Below are 20,303 nucleotides of genomic sequence, written 5' to 3'. Positions count from 1 at the left end.
CTTAGTTGTGCATTTTTTATGTTCATGATTGTCAACAAGTTAGTTAAATACACCATTGGTCCATGAAACAAAAGACAGCGTTTCTCCTCACGCCTATCCCCTCACTTCCCTGGTTTATTTTTTTAAGACTGCAAGCAACTCAATTTTAGAATCTTTGATATAAAGCTCAAGAGTGCAATCAGATAAAATCAATTTTGGTGGAAAAATTAAACATTGCTTTTATATTAAGTGAAATAGAAACATGTCTAGAAAAATTTACTCTTAATTCTCAAGTCTGAAAATAAGAATCCTAATGACACCACTCTTATGGCAGAAAGTGAAGAGGAACTAAAAAGCTTCTTGATGAAAGTGAAAGAGGAGAGTGAAAAAGTTGGCTTAAAGCTCAACATTCAGAAAACTAAAGTCATGCATCTGATCCCACCACTTCATGGGAAATAGATGGGGAAACAGTGGGAACAATGTCAGACTTTATTTTTGTGGGCTCCAAAATCACAGCAGATGGTGACTGCAGCCATGAAATTAAAAGACGCTTACTCCTTGGAAGGAAAGTTATGACCAACCTAGATAGCATATTCAAAAACAGAAACATTACTTTGCCAACAAAGGTCCCTCTAGTCAAGGCTATGTATGGTTTTTCCAGTGGTCATGTATGGGTGTGAGAGTTGGACTGTGAAGAAAGCTGAGCGCCAAAGAATTGATGCTTTTGAACTGTGATGTTGGAGAAGACTCTTGAGAGTCCCTTGGACTGCAAGGAGATCCAAACAGTCAATTCTAAAGGAGATTAGTCCTGGGTGTTCATTGGAAGGACTGAAGCTAAAGCTGAAACTCCAATACTTTGGCCACCTCATGCAAAGAGTTGACTCATTGGAAAAGACACTGATGCTGGGAGGCATTGGGGGCAGGAGGAGAAGGGGATGACAGAGGATGAGATGGCTGGATGGCATCACCAACTCAATGGACTTGAATCTGAGTAAACTCCAGGAGTTGGTGATGGACAGGAAGGCCTGGTGTGCTGCGATTCATGGGGTCGCAAAGAGTCGGACACGACTGAGCAACTGAACTGAACTGAAGGATAAGTAAGACAGTTTTACAAAGTTTAATTATGTCAAGGTAGTCATAGATTACCCAGGCTGAATATACTATAAATTACTTATATATTACCTAAAATTGGAAAAGAATTTTGTTGTTATTGAAAAAGGAGAATGCAGCAGTAGTAAGACTTCTCAAATGACTTGTCATTTCCTTGGATAAGACTTGAAAGTTTAATAAGATGATTGGATAGTGCCTGAAACTTACAGAGAAACACTTGACGAAACATTCAAGTGCAGCTTTTCTAATGACATGAAAGGTCCCTAAAGCTCTATGGTACAATTACACAAGGAAGAGGAACAAGTCAATTTACCACTTTTAGCATGCCTTTCTGTCCTGAAAGTTGACTTTTTGTTTTTGAGAAGGGGCAAGTGTGCATGAAAATTGGAATGTAGCCTACATGTGTGAGTTATGACAAAAAGTGGTGGGAACTGAATTAAAAAGTAGAAATTATTAATATGAATAACTCCCTATATAATAATAAAACAAGTTCTTTTTTTACCATAACATAAGAAGATCAATCCTGCAAGAAATTGCATGTGATATAGTTTAGGGGATTTGTGTGAAGGTGGGAGGGTCATTTATGAGACATGTTATTCTATACCAGTTCTAATTCTGTGGTGCACATGATATCAAATCCATTAAGAGAGTGTTGCAAAAGCTATATATCTAGGTATGGATGGGCATGGATAGGCACACAAATACACTTTTATGAAGAAGAAAATGAGAGATCAGGATCTTCAATTGTTTTTAGTTAAGACAATCCCCATTTTGGAGATTTAAATGGATTGTCAAGGAGAAAATGTACACGTCAAAGCGTTCTCATGCATGACACTTTCCCTTTCTCTGAACTGCTGTTATTAGCAGATAAGCATATGAAAAGAGGTTAGCAAATTTTCAGATTTCTTATTTCCATCAAAGGAATTTATATTAAGCATCTTTAAGAGGTCTTTCTTATACATTAAGAATGCTTACTATAGCCAATTCTTGATTATTCAGATGATAATTGTCTGCTTTGTGAGATTTCAGGCCACTTTTAACTTCTTTTTCCTTTTGCTGTAGCTTGTTTGGTTTGAGGGTATTAAATTCAAAATGAGAACATACCCAGGTCTTCTCTGCTCAGGGAATCTCTGAGGCAGACCAATTTTGAGTCAGCTTCAGGAACAAGGGGTAATTTAGAGACAAACGAAGTCTGTCCTGACCTGCTCTAGAGGACTGAGGGGATGAACATGCCAGAGTGGTCTCCTGGGAGTGCTTCAGCACTAGGTCTGATAGGATCCTGAGCTGGATTAATATAAAGCAGTATCCTTTAGTCTGCCCTAATGCACAACTGAAGTCATGGCTACCTCACTTTGCCTTGGGAATCCTTTAAAAGTCAATTATCCTATTTAGTCTAAGTCTTGAATGAACAAGGAGCTTCCCAGATGGCTCAATAGTAAACAATCCACCTGCCAAGCAGGAGATGCGGGTTCAATCCCTGGGTTGGGAAGATCCCCTGGAGAAGGAAATGGCAACCCACTCCAGTATTCTTGCCTGGAGAATCCCATGGACAAAGGGGGCCTGGCAGGTTATAGTCCATGGGGTTGCAAAGGGTTGGACATGACTTAGTGACTAAACAGCAGCAGCAGCAGAATGAACTAGACTTTACACCGACAAAACTACTGAATATCAAAGAGGTCTCCAAAGTAAAGACTCTCCAGAGAAAAAGCAAAGGTCTTTAATGATAAAGAGTTTCCCTGGTGGCTCAGATGGTAAAGAATCTGCCTGTAAGGCAGAAGGTCTGTCTTCAATCTCTGGGTCAGGAAAATCCCCTAGCAAAGGGAATAGCTACCCACTCTAGTACTCTTGCCTAGAGAACTCCATGGAAAGAGGAGCTTGGCGGGCTACAGTCCAGGTCGTTACAAACAGTTGGATGCAACCAAGCAACTTTCAGGAAAAGGTCTGAATGGTTTCTAGGAATACTTTACAAAGGATAGTCTGCACGGGTTCTGTGTTGATCATTAAACAGGCTCTGACCTAGGTTCAGGTAATCATTTTACTAGCTGGGAGATGTACCAGACTACTTTTAAAAGCAATGGTAAGACGTATCATCAATCTTTACCTTCCCACCTGATTTTTGACTAAACATAGAAATGAAGGGCTGTACTGAACAAACCTGGAGAAGCTGGCTATACTGTTTAGAATACTTCCACTGAAGTACTAAATCAGTTGGTTGTCTTTCTTCATACTAAAACCCTTGGGGCAGGGGGAAATGTATCTATTTGTAAGATACTTAAGAGAGAGCTTCAAGATGTCAAGGTATTCCCAGGAAAAGAAAAAATATATCTTTGTTTTATTGAGCTATTTCATTATTCATAGTATTATTCACTAAGGTATTAATTTCTATGCTTATTTATGTGATATTACTACTAGTGAACATAAATTTCTGAGGGGATCAAAAGTGGTTAAGTAAACACAATTCCACATGGCTCAACCTAGTAAAACCAACTTTGCAACTTTCTGAGCCTCTCTCTTGGAATCTTCTAGGAAAAAACAATGATACAGAGCAGGACCATCTCTACCAATGCCTGCATACGGAACTAAGAAAAAAACTGGGTTTCTGAAACTTTGGTTCTTGAAACTTAAACCACTTAAGATGCTGATGCTTAGAAAGTCCTAAAGTTAACATAACTTTATGGAGATATAAGGGGATTTTTTTAAAAAGAAGTTTGAAATAAAAGTACTTAGCAATAAGATAAACCATTTAGCTATAAATGAGAATGTTATAAAAGAAACAAAACCACTTAATGTGACTTATACTGATTTAAATTTTGCTATTATAGTGAAAAGAGGTACATGGATAAATTTACTTCCAAGGAGGATATTCAATAAATCAGTAACTCAGCCTCAACAGTGCTTTTATAGGGAATATAATAAATTGGTCATGCAAAGCACTAAAGCATGGGACCAACAGAGAAATATTATACAATTATTTAAGAACAGACCTTACCTATCTGATTTCTGCCTGAAGAGTAAAATGCATTGACTACAGCTGCTCCGCTTATCCACCTATAGAAAACATAAGAACTTGTTACAAAAGATACTAAATTATCTGATTCAATCTGTTCACAACCATAAAAGCATTATCACTATTCCAAGATGAATTTTAATTTTCTGTTTGAAATATGATCAACAAATTAAAACTAATTCACTAGATGAGAGCATTCATTTAAAAATATTTCCATTTCTTGAAAAATGAGACTGTACATAGGTCTGCAATCTGTTATTTAATTTGCATAAATTTTTAATGATGGCATCTCACAGTGCAAAACCCATTCTAACACATCTCTTTGGAAACTGCAATGGATTAAAATTATATTGAAATTTATTTAGTTCTGTGTTCCTGATACTAGGTGACTATGCCAACAACTCTGGAACAGTTGACAGAATATAGAAATAATGCTAAAATTTCAATTCAGCAAATTTCAGGTTGCTAAAAGTACATTTAAACTTTTTAAATTCTTGGTTTACAAAGAGCCTTTTTGGGGACTAAGAGATCCCCTTAACAGGTATTTAGCTTTGGGTAGTGAGCCTACTCTGATTATTGTCACTTAATTTTTTTTTTTAAATATGACAGGTAAGTGAGCAAAGGTATATTTTTGTATAATGACTGCAAAATGAAATCCAGGTGATTTTTAAATAAATCTGTCTGTATATGCCATGAATTAGGCTCTATATTGGACATAGGGATTTTATAAAATACAATTCTTGACTTCAGAAGACCCTAGTTGAGGAGATGATAAAGAAGCATAAATAACTTATACAAGAGTGAGTGAGAAAAAAACCAACAATCCAGTTCCCCAAACAACAATCTGAGAGCAGCGGTAAGGTAAAGGATGGAGCCAGTGTTCCCATATCTTTCTGCGAAGATGTTATGAAGACTGCATATCAACAATCACTGTTACGTACTTTCGTGCAACAGGAGTAATATTGTCTTGATAGGCTGCATTCTTATATACTCATTAATAGACACATATTCTTATATTGAAAGTGTCAATTGAAAAATTGACACTACTTGAATTCCAATGCCTTCTTAAATGTCAGCACACACATACACACACACTCAAAACAACCATATATTGTTATCTAATAGCCACATAGTTACCCCACTTTTAGGGCAACAATTCAAGTGACAATTATTATCCTACTCATGAAACGAGTTTACAGTAATTAGCACAATGAGGTTAAATCAGAACTGTTTCCAGACCCTACTTTGCAAGGTAAGCAGTCCAAAGTCAGCTGCCCAAATCAGCATTTTAGTTAAAATTTCAGTCTACACTGGGATGTCAGATATAAGTCCTATTTTGATCTATTAAAAGTAACTCAGACAGGGTCACATATAACAACTGTTGGATAAATTCTAATAAGCATGAGTTTTACCTCCAATAATAAGTCTAAGACATTCATATGAAGGATATATGACTTAAAAAAAAATCCAGATAGAGTTTCTGTAGATAAAAACAATTCAGATAGAATTTCTGGGAATTTTTCTTTAGGAAGAAAATAAGTTTGAAGATGGAGGGTTTGGGTAGGGGGATGGTCAATCAATGTGTTTCTTCTTTAGTTTGATTTTGTTGTTTCAAATAGAGAAAAACATTTTCACACAGGATGGTATGACCAATATTTCAGTCCTCCCTAATTTCACCACAGCTGAGTCATCAATATTTTAATTTCTTGCAGGTTAATGATTATAAGCATACAATTTTATTTATTTTAATTAAACTTGACTTGCTTCCCACGTGCTTTGTAGTGACTCACAACAAAAACACGTATTTGAAAACCCAGGGATGTTAGACTAAAACCTTGATATCAGAAGCTACATAGAAAAAGTTGATTTTGTGTGACCCAAAAGTATTATGAAAGAAAATATATAAATAAAACTCATGATTAGGAAAAATGATGCATTAGGACTATGTTTAAATAAATTCACCAGAACCACATGAGTCACATATGGTTCAAGGCTATCTGGCAGGAGCAGAAAATAGGAAACATGCTCACCCAACTCCTGAGGAGAAACACTGTTCCTTGTGGTGTCTTTAGAGATATTTCTGATGTGTCATCAACATTCTGAAAGTGTAAGACAGCAAAACTTGCCACCCCCAAGAAGTCTCTTTGGCATGAAGATAATTTTGAGATGAAAACAAATCTCCCAAAAGACTTAGGAAGAAACTTTGACCTGCCCCATAACTGCCTAAAAAATTTAGATAGAGGAGGCCTGTTCCTGAAAAAGAGCCATCACCAGAGGGATCTTCAGAGAATATGGGCCAGATGTGGTGGGGGAACTATTCAGAGCCTAGAGATCAGAGTCCACTCTGTATCCCGTTGTGACAGCATGACACACTGAATAAGCGTTTTCCGAACATTTGATTTTCCATCTTCATGGGAATTGCCTTCCTCCCCTTTGAGGTCCCAAACCACTATTCCCAACATCCTCTTTTGTCTTTAGCTAAAGATGGTATTTAGGGTTAGGTGTTCAGCCTTCTTGGCAAGTTACTCAGTTTTCCTGGGTCTCTCTTGTGTATACATGGTATTAAACCTTGATTTTTCTCCTGTTAATCTGTCTCATGTCGATTTAATTCATAGACCAACCAGAAGATCCTGGAAGGGTAGAAGAAAATTTCTTCCTCACTGATAATAGACAACATAACAGATTTTATGCATAAATAGCTTATACTTATTAGAATTTCAATTGTTTAAAAATTACTTTAACATATTTCTAGGCCTCAGTTGTTCAGTTCTGAACTTCTGATTTAATGATAATATACTCTGCATGGACATTAGTGGGTAATCACAGATAATATACAAATTGTTGGTTTTGCACTCAGGCACAGTACTAATAATGAAACACAAAAGGTGCCAATTCAACATGTTTTCTGTTTTAAATTAGTATATTAGAGAGGAATAGAACTAGATACAGGAATCTGATGTTGCAGATAGCAACAGATCTCAAAAGTCGGACATAGGTGAATGGAGTTTATATTATCCATCTCATGTTTATTGCTTTTTGTAAAAATAAATGTCCCACCTGTTGTTTTAATGATTTTTTCCCTGCTCTTCTGTTTAAAATTACACTTTGATCAATGTTTGTAACTTCTTAGCAGGGAAAGTTTTGCATATTAAAATGTCCATTGTGAATTACACCTTCAAGAAAATAGGTTGCTATTTATGACCACAAAATACTCACATAAAATTAGAATCATAGTGGTTAGTTTCACAGAGCACAAGTGTGTAGTGTTTGCCTTTTCTTCCTTGAGACCTTTCACCGTGCATCCTCAGGCTACCCCCGGGTAATTATCCAGATCCAAAAGCACAGGGCACTTTGTCCCTGGGAATGACCAGAACTTAAGGTACTGTAATTGGATCATTTCATCTTAAAGTGATGATAGCAGTTAAAGACTCAATGTCTAATATTTGTGGTCAATCATGAAATATCTCACTATGTTGCAACAAAAGCTAAATTAAAGGACAAAGAATACAGTTTTTAAAGTAAATGGTGATATAACAAAAACTGTAAGATCTTCTGATTTGGATGCAGCCTCAGAGTTTCAGGAGAGGCTTTCATTTATGGAAAACAGACAAATGTGACCCTGAATAGCAGCACAGAAAAGAGAAAATGCTCAACTAACGAGAACGAAGCATCCAGGAACAAAATGGATAGTGCAGGTTATTTGAAGATACCTTTAAAGTATGGAGGCCAGACACTAGCATCTCCTACAGCAAGTACTGGACCTGAGAGAGAGTGCATATCACTCTGTTCTTTGACTTCTCTTCCTGCCTCCACTATGTGGTTGCAGAAGCATGGGTATGTGTGGTATAAAGTGAAGGGTGGGGAAGCAAGAAGTAAGCAAACTTTACTTTCCATTTCTGAGAAACAATTTTGTCAGGTAATCTTATTCTGGTTTGGGGGCACTTACAGTAGAACAAAGGGGCACTATAAGCAGCATGGCCCTCAAAGCTGAACTAACAATGTAGTTGGGAAATACAACTGAAATCTCCTGGAGTGGCGGACCAGGTGCGTTTCTCTTCCACCTCTTAATTACCCTGAGGAACCTAAGTGGTGATGAGATGAAAGCACAGGACACCGTTTTACCCAGGGCACTGAAAACAGAAGTCTACAGCCTGATCCTATAGCCTCTTGGATATAATAAACCCACTGGGTTGCAAAGACATATGGAATAAAACTTCTTTCACTTATTCATGTGTAACTTTAAAACAAACTTCTTTAAACAACAAAATCATGAATGCTCCTTTCCCTGAAAACATTTAATTTCCCAGCATCTAGTGGCTTTGAAGCAATTCCTTTGAAATCAGCAGTACAATACAATGGTTTTCTATGTCTTCCTCAAATACTTCTGGAAAGGAGAATTCTCATTTGTAATGGTAATTACCACTGTAATTCTTTATATTTATTAATATCCCCTCAGCAAGACTTCAAAGGTTTCTATATATTTTCATTCACCTTTCAAACCACCCATTTAAGATAGATGATACCTCAATTTTCATGTATAGAAACTAAGGTACATCGTAGATCAAACTCTTTTTCCTAATTTATTTATAGAGTTAGTGATACAACTGGGAAAGAATATATAAACTATGGAGAAATATGACACCCTCCTCTTCCAATCAATCCCCTACTTCTAACATGTAGATCTGTACCATGCATAAAATTTCATTACAAAAGTCAATACCATTTCCTTGCTAACCTCTTTAAAAATGAAGGTGTTCACATTTTTAATCTTTTTTAAAGATTTATTTATTTTTTTTTTTTGCTATACTGTGCTTAGGATCTTAGTCCCCCAGCCAGGGATCAAAACCATGGCCCCTGCATTGGAAGTGGAGAGTCTTAATCACTGGGAAGTTCCAGTGCTCATTTTTACAGCACTTTATACTTAGGGCTGCCCCTTACCCTAACAAGCTTTAGGATGCTGGCTTATACACCACCCTGAAGTCTCATCATGGCCCAATCATAACGATGGCTACTGTTTAATGAACACCTAAGTTATGTGGCACGCACACTACACAATACATAACAATGACCTCACAAAGCAGAAGTCAATGCTATTATCCTCAGTTTATAAAGGGAACATTGAGGCTCAGAGGTATCATGGTGGTTTTCTAACTCCACACAGTTAATAAGTGGCAGAGCAGGAATCTTAACTCATGGTTGCTCACTCTACCATCCACCTCAGTCGCCTGGTTCCAGAGTACCAGCTCTTTCCACTGCTGCATAAAGTACAATATTTTATCCAAAGGCAAAAGCACAGTAGTACCAAAGAGCCTCAATCAATTGGTCCTTTAAGAGTTGTTAACAAGCACTCTGAGTGATTCACCTGATCCTCGGAGGTGAGAGTCAAGGCTCCTACTCTAATAGCACAATAAGAAAATCGACTTCTCTTTCAACCAAAAAAAAAAAAACAACACCCCAAAATCACTGATTTTCTTCCTAGAAGTCATCAGTTGGTAGAGTATGGTTATAAGTTGGCAACAATACCCAATCACTTTAGCCTTCAGTAACTCTATATGTGTTTACATGCATGATGTGCGTACCCATGTGAGCGATATGTCAAATTCAGAGAAATTCCCAATTTGGAACCTATAGGGGTGGGTGAATTTTTTCTGTTAGAACTTTCTTGTGGTATTTGTTCTCCTGACTGAGAATAATCTTGTGATCTTTCAGGAAAGAACTGAAAGCTCTTACATCCCATATACCCCTTAGCAAGGACATAACATTACGTCTATTGCCTGTCTAGCTCATGAAATAGTGACTCCATGAAGGCAGCAATGTTTCATGTTTTGTCCTTTTTCTAAATTGTGGCAATAACACTTACCATGAGATCTACCCATTTAATATATTTTAAGTATCTAGTACATTATGGTTGACACTAGGCACAATGCTGTAACTTATTCATCTTGCTTAACTGGAAATTTTTTGCCTGTTGATTAGTAACTCCTCATTTCCTTCTCCCCCCAGTTTTTGGTAATAATGATTCCCTCCTGTGATTTTATGAAATTTGACTATTTTAGAAACCTCATATAAGTGGAATCCGGCAGTACTTATCTTTCTGGGCTTATTTCAATTAGCACATTTTCTTAAGTTCATCAACGCATACTGTATAAGTTCCTTCTTTTTAGATACTGAGTAGTGTTCCACTGTATACACAGATTTTTTTTTTCCATTCATCTGTTGAGGAAAAGAAGTTGCCTCCACATCTGAGCTATTGTGAATGGTACTGCTAAGAACATGGGCCTGCTAATGTCTCTGAGATCCTGAGTTCAATTAGTTTGGCTATAGGCCCAGAATTACTGGGTCTTATGGCAGTTCTATTTCTTCTAATTTTTAAGGAATGTTTATGTTGTTTTCCATAACTTTTGCACCCTTTTGCATTCCCACCAATTGTGTTCCAATTTCTCCACATCCTTGCCAATACTTGTTGTCTTTTTATTTATTTATTTTTTAACAATATGTCATCCTGACAGGAGTGATGTGATATCTCACTAGGGTTTTGATTTGCATTTCCTTGATGATTAGTGGGGCTTCCCAGGTAGCACTAGTGGTAAAGAAACACCTGCTGATGCAGGTAGACACAAGAGATGCAGGTTTGACCCTGTGACGGTTGGGAAGATCCCTTGGATGAGGGCACACCAACCCACTCCAGTATTCTTGCCTGGAGAATTTCATGGACAGAGGAGCCTGGTAGGCTATGGTCCATTGGGTCACAGAGTCAGACATGGCTAAAGTGACTTAGCACACATGCATGATGATTAGTGATGCTGAGTATCTTTCCATCTATCTGGTGGCCATTTGTACGTCTTTGGAGAAATGTCTATCCAAATCCTTGTGTGCGTGCTCAGTTGCTAAGTCGTGTCTGACTCTCAGTGATCCAATGGACTATAGCCCACCAGGCTCCTCTGTTCATGGGTCATTTTAAATTGGTTATTCGGATTTTTTTTTCTGCTGTTGAATTATAGGAGTGCGTTATATATATTGGAGATTAATCCCTTACCAGATATGTGATTAGCAAATATTTTCTCCCATTTCTTAGGTTACCTTAAAAATTTTTTTTTTTTTTTGCTGGGCAGAAGCTTTTAAGTTCCAAGGAGTCCCACTCCCACTTATTTATCTTATGCTTTGTTCTTAAAGCATCTCTAGGGTTTAGCACAATATTGAGAACATGAAAGACATGCACACACATATAGGTCTTGGGATACCAATGAGTCTTTCAAGCCCCAAGTGTACTGACTCTTTTCATCCTAGAAGGATGATGGGTGGTAAGCCTAGGTGAGGCACTGCTGCCATGCAGACTGTGGAGAGTCATAATAACCAGAAGCCATGCGCTATCTGAGCATTGAACTCTCAAGAGGGCACACTGGTATCAAGTTCTAGATTTCTTTTGCAAAGCTCTTCAGTTTAAACCTTTAACTTATTAGCCTTCCTTCTCTATCTCTTCTTTCCCCTCTGAAACAAACCTTCCTTGGGTGCTAATTCAAATGCATTTTTTTTTTACTGATAAGATATATTTTGCTTATAATCCAAAAATGTGTTGAAAAATCAGTCTGTTATCTTAATGGGAATCTATATAATGGAACTTAATATTTTAATCTATCATAATAGGTGTAGAACATGAGCACACCAGGGCAGATACTGCCGCAGGCAATCAGAGTAACTTGTCCAGGTTGAGTCTGCTAGTCTTTCTGAATAACTAGTACTTGATGAGTCAAACTATCTGCATTACATACCTTCCCAGACATCTACACCATGGAGAGGCACTTGTGTCCCAAGTCTCCAGCACTCTAAATGCCCACCCTGCATGAGTCTTATCAGTTTTCCACCTCTGGGCCATCTCATTTCTTCACAGCAATCCTCTATAGCTATTCTTTTGAAATTCAAGTTCAATGATACAAGACTTAATTAGAAGACTGAGTCTAGAAACATCACTGAAGGGGAAATAGCAGAAGAGATACTTTAGAAAGAAGTGAGGTACATCCCTACCTTACAAGAATATGGTCTTTCTCTCTTGGGTCACTTGTGGAAAAGCCAAGGACTAAAACATCTTGGCTCTTATCAAAACTTCACAGTAAGGGCCCTAACATTTCAGTGCTGGAAAGAACCTTAGAGATGCTATGGAGTCTAAATCAACCTGCTCATTTAACAAATGCCGAAACTTCAAGGCTTTTAAAAGGCTACAGATAGTAACTGGCAGAACTGAGACACTGAAAAAGGGGTAGCAACTCACTGCAGTGGCAAAACGACAGTGGTACCAGCCACCCTGTCTTTTTGGTGCTGTTGGTCTTTCAAGAAGAACTACACAGAGCCACAGCTGTTGGCCGCCAACCTCCATAGCACCACTTATTGCAGGGACTAGCAAACATCCAGTTGGTCCAGATTAGAAAAAACAGCAGACTTGAAGCAATAAAGGAGAAGAAATGAATCAATCATTTTGTCTGTTTTGCTCTAGTTCACCTCAACGTTAATTTAAATGCTGACATGTTCCTTCCAGAGAATGTTTTACTAATAAGTAAAGGTTTAATTGTGGTTTTAAAAAAGTGCTATCCTAGCACCTTGTTGTCTTGTAATCGCAACAGCCAACTCCGCCTTTCATCGGCTTTCATTGTTACACACCTGCCTCTTCCATTAGATTGCTAGCTCTGAGTCTTACTCATCTCTATATCCTCTATAGCGTAGCACAGTACTTTGCACACTGGAGCTATTTGGTAAAATGTTTATTGAGTTGGCTGCTATTACTGTCAACTTGTTTAATTTTGATGTACAATGGCAAGAAAGATGCAACAGTGAAATAAGTCATTGTAGTTTATGAAATGCAACTCCACATGCTCAACAGTCTTAACTTACCAAGGCTGGCACTACCTGTCCAAATTATATTACAGAAAATTCTGTCTTGAGAAACTAACAAAATAATGTCAAGTCTAAAATTAAGGAATTCACTTTATTTTGTCCTAGTACATTGTTTCTTTTTAGAGACTTATGTTTGTTCCATAGAGTCTAAGTGAATAATCATGTTACCGAAAGTAAATTATTTCAGATACTTCGCCAAGTAATTTTGCCAATGGATATTACATTTTCAATCTAACATTATTACTATTTGATAACATGATGTGCTTGAAATTATTTCCAAACTGTCATTAAGTCTCCAGAGAACATGATGTTTGAGGTAATTTTGGAAACATAAGCTAGGTACTCAGAAACCACATGAACCAACAGCCTTTTAAATTTAAATCTTTGTTCTTTGCAGTTGCCAGCTGCTTGAATGGGCAGAAGGAGGTTCTTTTAGCCAAATGACTAACAGGCATATCACACTCAAACTTTCTGACTTTCTCAATTTTCTGAATTCTTAAGCAGAGAAAAGAGAGATCATGTTGGACATAGTCACCAATGATGATGGTGAAATGCTTGGATATATCAGTACTTATTTTAATGGCTGAGTTAACTTTATCAGCACTGTTACAAACTGACAATTTTATCAATCATTCACTCTATCATCATTGAAGGAAGGTCTATATTCTATTCATCAAAGTTCAATCTCTGGTGACACAAATACATGACCTCTGCTTTCTTTCAACAAGGGCTATTCCAGCTAAGTAACATAATATACTGGCGCTCTGACTAATATATGTTTCATACAAGCACAAGGTGAAGAGAAAAATGTAAGGGATGCATGAGTAAGGAGGTAACACTCAAGAAGAATCACACTAAGTGTAGGTTTTTGTTAAATGAACAAGGGTAGAAAGAGTGGTCCAAGGTAAGGGATAAGGAGGAGGAAGAGATGGAGCAGTGATTTTAAAATAATTCCTACGGCTGGAGATTTGGGACAATGCTATGGGGTAGGGTGACTCTGAAGGGATTCTGGAGTGTGAGCAGGAGATTGCAGAGCTTTGTACAAGCTTCATGAGATGGGCAAAACACATTGAAAGGTTTTCATCAGAAAACAACATGACTCAATCTGTGTTTTTAAAAGCTCTCTAAGGTGGTAGCCTGGAGAATTAGCTCAAGATAGACTGTGAGATGATTTATAAGATTAGGAAAAATATTGTAATCACTCTGGTGAACAATGAGAAATGTCTGAATAAGGCATGACAATGGAGATGTAAGATGGATTCACATGTCCTCATGCCAAATAGGATTTGTAGTAAACATCACAGCAATTGCCAGAGATGATAGAAAAGAATTGCTCTGGAATGATGAACCCGTGTGTGTGTTAGTCGTTCAGTTGTGTCCAACTCTTTGTGACCCATGGACTGTAACCCACCAGGCTCCTCTGTCCACGAGATCCTCCAGGCAAGAATACTGGAGTGGGTTGCCATGCCCTTCTCCATGGGAATCTTTCTGACCCAGGGATAGAAAACAAACTCATATCGGGACTTCCCTGGTAGTCTAGTTTCTAACATATTGTGCTCCCAATGCAGGGGGCTTGGGTTCCAACCCTGATCAGGGAACCAGCTCTCACATGCCATGGCTAGGACCCAGTGCAGCCAAATAAATAAATAAATATATATTTTTTTTTTAAAAAAAGGAAAGCAAACTTATAGTTACCAAAAGGGAAAGGGGGAGGGGGATAAATTGGGAGTTTAGGATTGACATATACATACTGCTATATTTAAGGTAGATAACCAACAAAGGCCTAGAGTATAGCACAGGGAACTTTACTCACTATTCTGCAATAACCTAAATAGGAAAATAATTTGAAAAAAGAATAGATATATGTATAACTGAATCACTTTGCTGTACACCTGAAACTAACACAGCATTACAAATCAAGTAGAGTCCAATATAAATTTAAGTTTTTTTAAAAAATCAAAATTCCTAAATTAAAGGTATCATCTTGTAAAAATATCTCACAATATTGAATATGAGCAAGTATGATTCAATATAAAAAGGAATTAACATTAATGCAAAGATTCTGACTTGAGAAGGGGGTGTGGTACTTAAAAAGAATACCAGTACCTGAGACCCCACCTAGAGGCATGTACATCACAATCTCGGGGAGGAGAGCTGGGGAATCAGTCTATTTCAAATACTCCCCAGGTGAATCTAAAGTGCAATCAAGAGTGTTGAACCCTTGTACTCAGCATACAGGTAGAAGATGAGAAAGGAAGAAAAACTAGCCTCATATGGCAGTGAAGACTTTAAAAGGCATATTGCACTTGTCATTGACTGTCAGAAGCTCATGGAAAGGATCCAAAAATTACCACTGAGCTGTGCATGCTATTGAGAAAACATTCATTAAATCTTAGATACAGTCTTTGCTATTGATTATCTGTGGTAAAGATAAAAGAACTCAGAGAAGATCAACACATATGATGAAAAGGAGTGAAAATTACACACTACATTACAAAATTATTATGGAACTGAGACTATATTAACTTCCAAAGAGAACATCAAGCAATAATTCAACAACAATTTTTTAAATTATGAAGAAATATTCTGATGTCAGGTGGATGCAGCTTATATTAGCTCTTTTCAGAAAGAATATTTGATGATAATTGTATACAGGTATTTTACAGAGTGCTAACAATTATTAAATGTAACTATATAGTATGTAACTATATTTTGTAAAGAAATGAAAACATTCATACTTGATTATAAATTTTTCCACAGGGTATTCTTTTTGATGACTTTCTGTCAATTTGTACAGCTAGGATTTGACAACTGAGTATGATAGAAGCCATATGTACCCAATCTCTTTCTTTCCCACCTGGGACACTAAACATCCTCCGACATTTGCTGCCCTATTTTTAGTACCAGATAATATAACATTTGCTCCAGTGTAAACACAGAGGTCAGTAAAAGAAATTGGTCTCTTCTTCAGAATACCTGAAGGGTTCAAAATGCTATACAGGGATTGAAATGTATTGGCATTTTCATACTGGGAATTTTGTCCAACTTGTACTTGGTTTACTGAGAAGAGAGCACTCTGTCATCAAATAGTCCTGTACTTTGTCCCTTTCTTGGCACATTTCCCTCCTGGAGGCAGTTTATTATAACACATCTTTCCTACACTCTACTATTGTAATATAATGTAATTCAATCAAAGTTCACCTTTGATTTTTCCAGTTCCCACCTTGACTTGTTCAGTATTCCAAAATATTTGCTTAACAAATGTTGGTGAAAGAATAAAGGAATACAGAAGTGAACCATACACTTCACTAGCATGGTATTCGGAGAAGGCAGTGGCACCCCACTCCAGTACTCTTGCCTGGAAAATCCCATGAATGGAGGAGCCTGGTAGGCTACAGTCCATGGGGTTGCTAAGAGTCGGACACGACTGAGCAACTTCACTTTCACGCATTGGAGAAGGAAATGGCAACCCACTCCAGTGTTCTTGCCTGGAGAATCCCAGGGACGGCGGAGCCTGGTGGGCTGCAGTCTATGAGGTCGCACAGAGTCGGACACGACTGAAGCGACTTAGCAGCAGCAGCAGCAGCAGCATGGTATTGTGTCAGTTACCATAAAGATCAAGTTAGTATATTTACTTTGCACTTGCTCACTCATTAATTTAATTGAAAATCTCCTATGTGTCCAGCACTGTGCTGAACGATCTCCTATTCTCTTGGAGCTGTGTGGGGAAAAATCCACACAGATAGTTCTGGGGATTTAAGTGCATAAACACTTATGTTGATAAATATTTTAAACGTACCCATTTAACTGAAAAATAAACACTAAGCTGATCATTACTATGATGTACTAATATCACTAGTAAGCAGAGACTAAGATCATTTGAAAGCTATGAATGCGACTGAATCTTGAGATCTCAGATTTGGTTCTCACAAGGTTGAAAGAAGTGTTACGTGGACAAGCTAGGTAGGGGACAGAGTTGCAGGATGGCTGAACAATAGAAAGGTAGGAGGGGCTGAGGGTAGATGATAATTCTGAGTACAATAATAGACTCAAAGAAGGTTTGAAGGAGCTAAGGACTGCTTAGACTAAAGTGTTCTAGGGAGCTCTGTCCACAAAAAAGGAGAAGAGACAGACAATAATATGAGAAGAAACCAAAGGTAGTCTGACACTTTAAGGAAAAAATTTATATTTTGATTAAATCCTCCTATATTCTTAGATGCTTTTAGAAGTACTCAATAGAAAGAGAACATTCCACCTTTTAACGTTTATTCTAAGTCAGGTTCTTAATTCAACAAAGTCCCTCTTCTGAATGAACATATTAGAAAATTGAAATATACATACTCATCCTTGTCCACCTTTTCTCGAAGTTTCTTTAGTTGTCTATTTTGGCCAAACTTCAAGTTTTGAATTATATTCTCAAAGTATTCTTCTTCCTGGTAGCTCAACTATATTAATTTAAAAGAATTTTGAGAACAATATTAAAAACGTGTCTCCAAAGTTTTGCTAAATAGCATTAAGATATTATCACTTAATAAAGTTAGAGAGCATTAAAACTTGCCAAAGAAAAATCAAGTTCTAATTAACTCTATACAAGTCACTGCTGCTCTGGCTGAATCATTCCTTTAGTGTATTCTTTTCTAATTAATCAAATGAAACTAAGTGTCAAACAAGCTTTTCTATATTGATATAAATCCTTACATGACAGATAACAGCATTCTTATTTACTGTGTTATAAGAACACTTATGCTTCTACTCCTCAAAATAATTTTATGAAGATGGGCTGTTATCACCATTTTAAAGTTGAGGAAACTGAGGCACAGACAAGTCACTTGTCCAAGTTCATTCGTGATGAAGTTGAGATTTGAACCCTAGGAGTCTGACTTTGAGTTGATGCTCTTAGCCAGTTAGTGTGTGGTAGAACTGAGATCTGAACCCACACAGTTCAGCTGTGAGGCTATGTGTTCAGCCACTAGATTCCTGCCACAGGGGCCCCGAGGACTCACATGCTACAGTGAGCTCATTTTAAAAAAAGTCAACTTTTCTGCAATAGAAAAAGAAATGAGGGCACTGTGCCTTGCAAACTCTCTATTTAGGCTAGTAATAAACGATTAGAAATCATCATCCCCGGATCTAGGCAAGGACCACCTTGTCACCAAGGCGGCAAGTAGTCATGGAGACTACAAGGTTAGCAATAAGCTCTTATCTGACTCTGAAATCCATACTTCAATCAATTCTGGTTTCATCATTTACATTACACAAGGGGAATAAAACAGTTTCTCATTCTCAAATAATAGATGCTCTTTTTTTTTCTAAACAGAGAAGACATGATCAGGTTAATCCAGTGGAGGAATAATTAGAAATTGGAAAGAAACCTGAAGATTTGACTTTTCAGGCATGTATAAGAAGCCTGAGTACTGTCTGTTCATCACTTAAAAATCTATGCTTTAATGCTCTTAAAAAAAAAACACCAAGTTTTTATTACTACTCTTAAAATGGACTATATGGAAAGCAAAATAAGAAAACCAAATATAGACCAGGCCAATGAAACAATAAGCTAACTTTAAAACATAGTTCTGGCTTCAGCATTAAAGGGTTAATATAATAAGAGCTCTGGTTGTATGTCCACATACGTTCTGGGCCCCCCCATAGCAAGAAACAACACTGCCCCCAGCCTCAGGCATCATCAGTGCAGAGTCTTTTTAAGACTTACCTCAAGGTACTCATTATTCAGTTTGTCATCATTTGAAATAATGTCATCAGGATAGCCAATTCTTTCTTTAATTGCTAAGGCCTATGAAAATTATAATATTGAATGTGAGCATGATTATGAACTTTTAAATGCAAACTTTATGATTATGCCCTTGACTGGAAATTGAATAACTTGATCCATACTATTTACAAAATGAGTATTTGACCACACTTAAACAGAGATCTTTGCCATGGCTTCTTCTTGGAATTCAAAATAAAAGAGTCCTGAAATTTGGCTTCTAATACCCTATTCTCATAGTCTGAAGCTTGCCCAAGAAAATTAACACGAAAAACTGACAAGTCTTTGTTCCATAGGTATTGGAACAAAGGTATTACAAACACAGGTATTACTCTTATCAACTTTTCTCTGTAAGGCTTTTTTCTTTAATCTTACAGTCCATGGGGTCGCAAGAGTCAGACACAACTTAGCGACTTTACTACTACGACTACTACTATAGGAGAAATAATATTTAGAACTCCCGTTCTAGTAGCTTATCTTTCCACTTCACCAATGCAGCTGAGAAAACAGATGTGGGCTTACAGGTTCAGTGCTAAATATTCTTCTTGAATATTGGTTCCTGGAGTTTTTATGTTCTCTTTCGGTCTCCAGAGCTAGTGTACCCAACTTTCCACAGTTGAATGAATGATATTAGTTAAATGAGTAGAAAACAGGGTTTCCTTGTTATACTATCTCATATTTACCACTTGCTTACTATTCTTTGTGGATGTGCATGCTAAGTTGCTTCAGTTGTGTCTGACTCTTTGCGACCCTATGGACTGCAGCCTTCCAGGCTCCTCTGTCCACGGGATTCTCTAGGCAAGAATACTGGACTGGGTTGCTAAGCCTTCCTCTAGGGAATCTTCCCAATCCAGGGATCAAACCCGAGCCTCTTAAGCCTCCTGCATTGGCAGGCCAGTTCTTTACCACTGGCATTACATGGGCCGTCCTTAAAATTGTTTACTTATAATTATATCATCATCACTTGCTTGTGGGTGCTAAGTTACTTCAGTTCAGTTCAGTCGCTCAGTTGTGTCCAACTCTTTGCGACCCCATGAATCGCAGCACGCCAGGCCTCCCTGTCCATCACCATCTCCTGGAGTTCACTCAGACTCATCGAGTCCATCGAGTCCATGATACCATCCAGCCATCTCATCCTCGGTCGTCCCCTTCTTCTCCTGCTCCCAATCCTTCCCAGCATCACAGTCTTTTCCAATGAGTCAACTCTTCGCATGAGGTGGCCAAAGTACTGGAGTTTCAGCTTTAGCATCATTCCTTCCAAAGAAATCCCAGGGTTGATCTCCTTTAGGATGGACTGATTGGATCACCTTGCAGTCCAAGGGATTCTCAAGAGTCTTCTCCAACACCACAGTTCAAAAGCATCAATTCTTCGGCACTCAGCCTTCTCCACAGTCCAACTCTCACATGCATACATGACCACAGGAAAAACCATAGCCTTGACTAGACGGACCTTAGTCGGCAAAGTAACATCTCTGCTTATGAATATACTATCTAGGTTGGTCACTTCAGTTGTGCCCAATTCTAAGTGACACTATGAACCATAGCCCACCAGGC

General features: G+C 37.7%; 1 protein-coding gene across 6 annotated transcripts in view; it reads right to left on the bottom strand.

Annotated features, from left to right (window-relative positions):
• MME (membrane metalloendopeptidase) overlaps positions 1-20,303 on the bottom strand; it is a 108,735-nt gene that overhangs the window by 22,546 nt on the left and 65,886 nt on the right. For all 6 annotated transcript variants that reach the window (XM_040247303.1, XM_040247307.1, XM_040247300.1 and 3 more), the window contains 3 exons: positions 18,693-18,773; positions 17,324-17,427; positions 4,079-4,137 (listed from right to left, as the gene is read on the bottom strand). In XM_040247303.1, coding sequence (XP_040103237.1) covers positions 4,079-4,137; positions 17,324-17,427; positions 18,693-18,773 — 244 coding nt within the window. The remainder of the gene's footprint in view (positions 1-4,078; positions 4,138-17,323; positions 17,428-18,692; positions 18,774-20,303) is intronic.

The sequence above is a fragment of the Oryx dammah genome, unplaced genomic scaffold, assembly GCF_014754425.2.
Source record: "Oryx dammah isolate SB20612 unplaced genomic scaffold, SCBI_Odam_1.1 HiC_scaffold_2, whole genome shotgun sequence".
Classification (NCBI taxonomy): domain Eukaryota; kingdom Metazoa; phylum Chordata; class Mammalia; order Artiodactyla; family Bovidae; genus Oryx; species Oryx dammah.
This window is presented reverse-complemented; position numbering and strand designations above follow the sequence as displayed.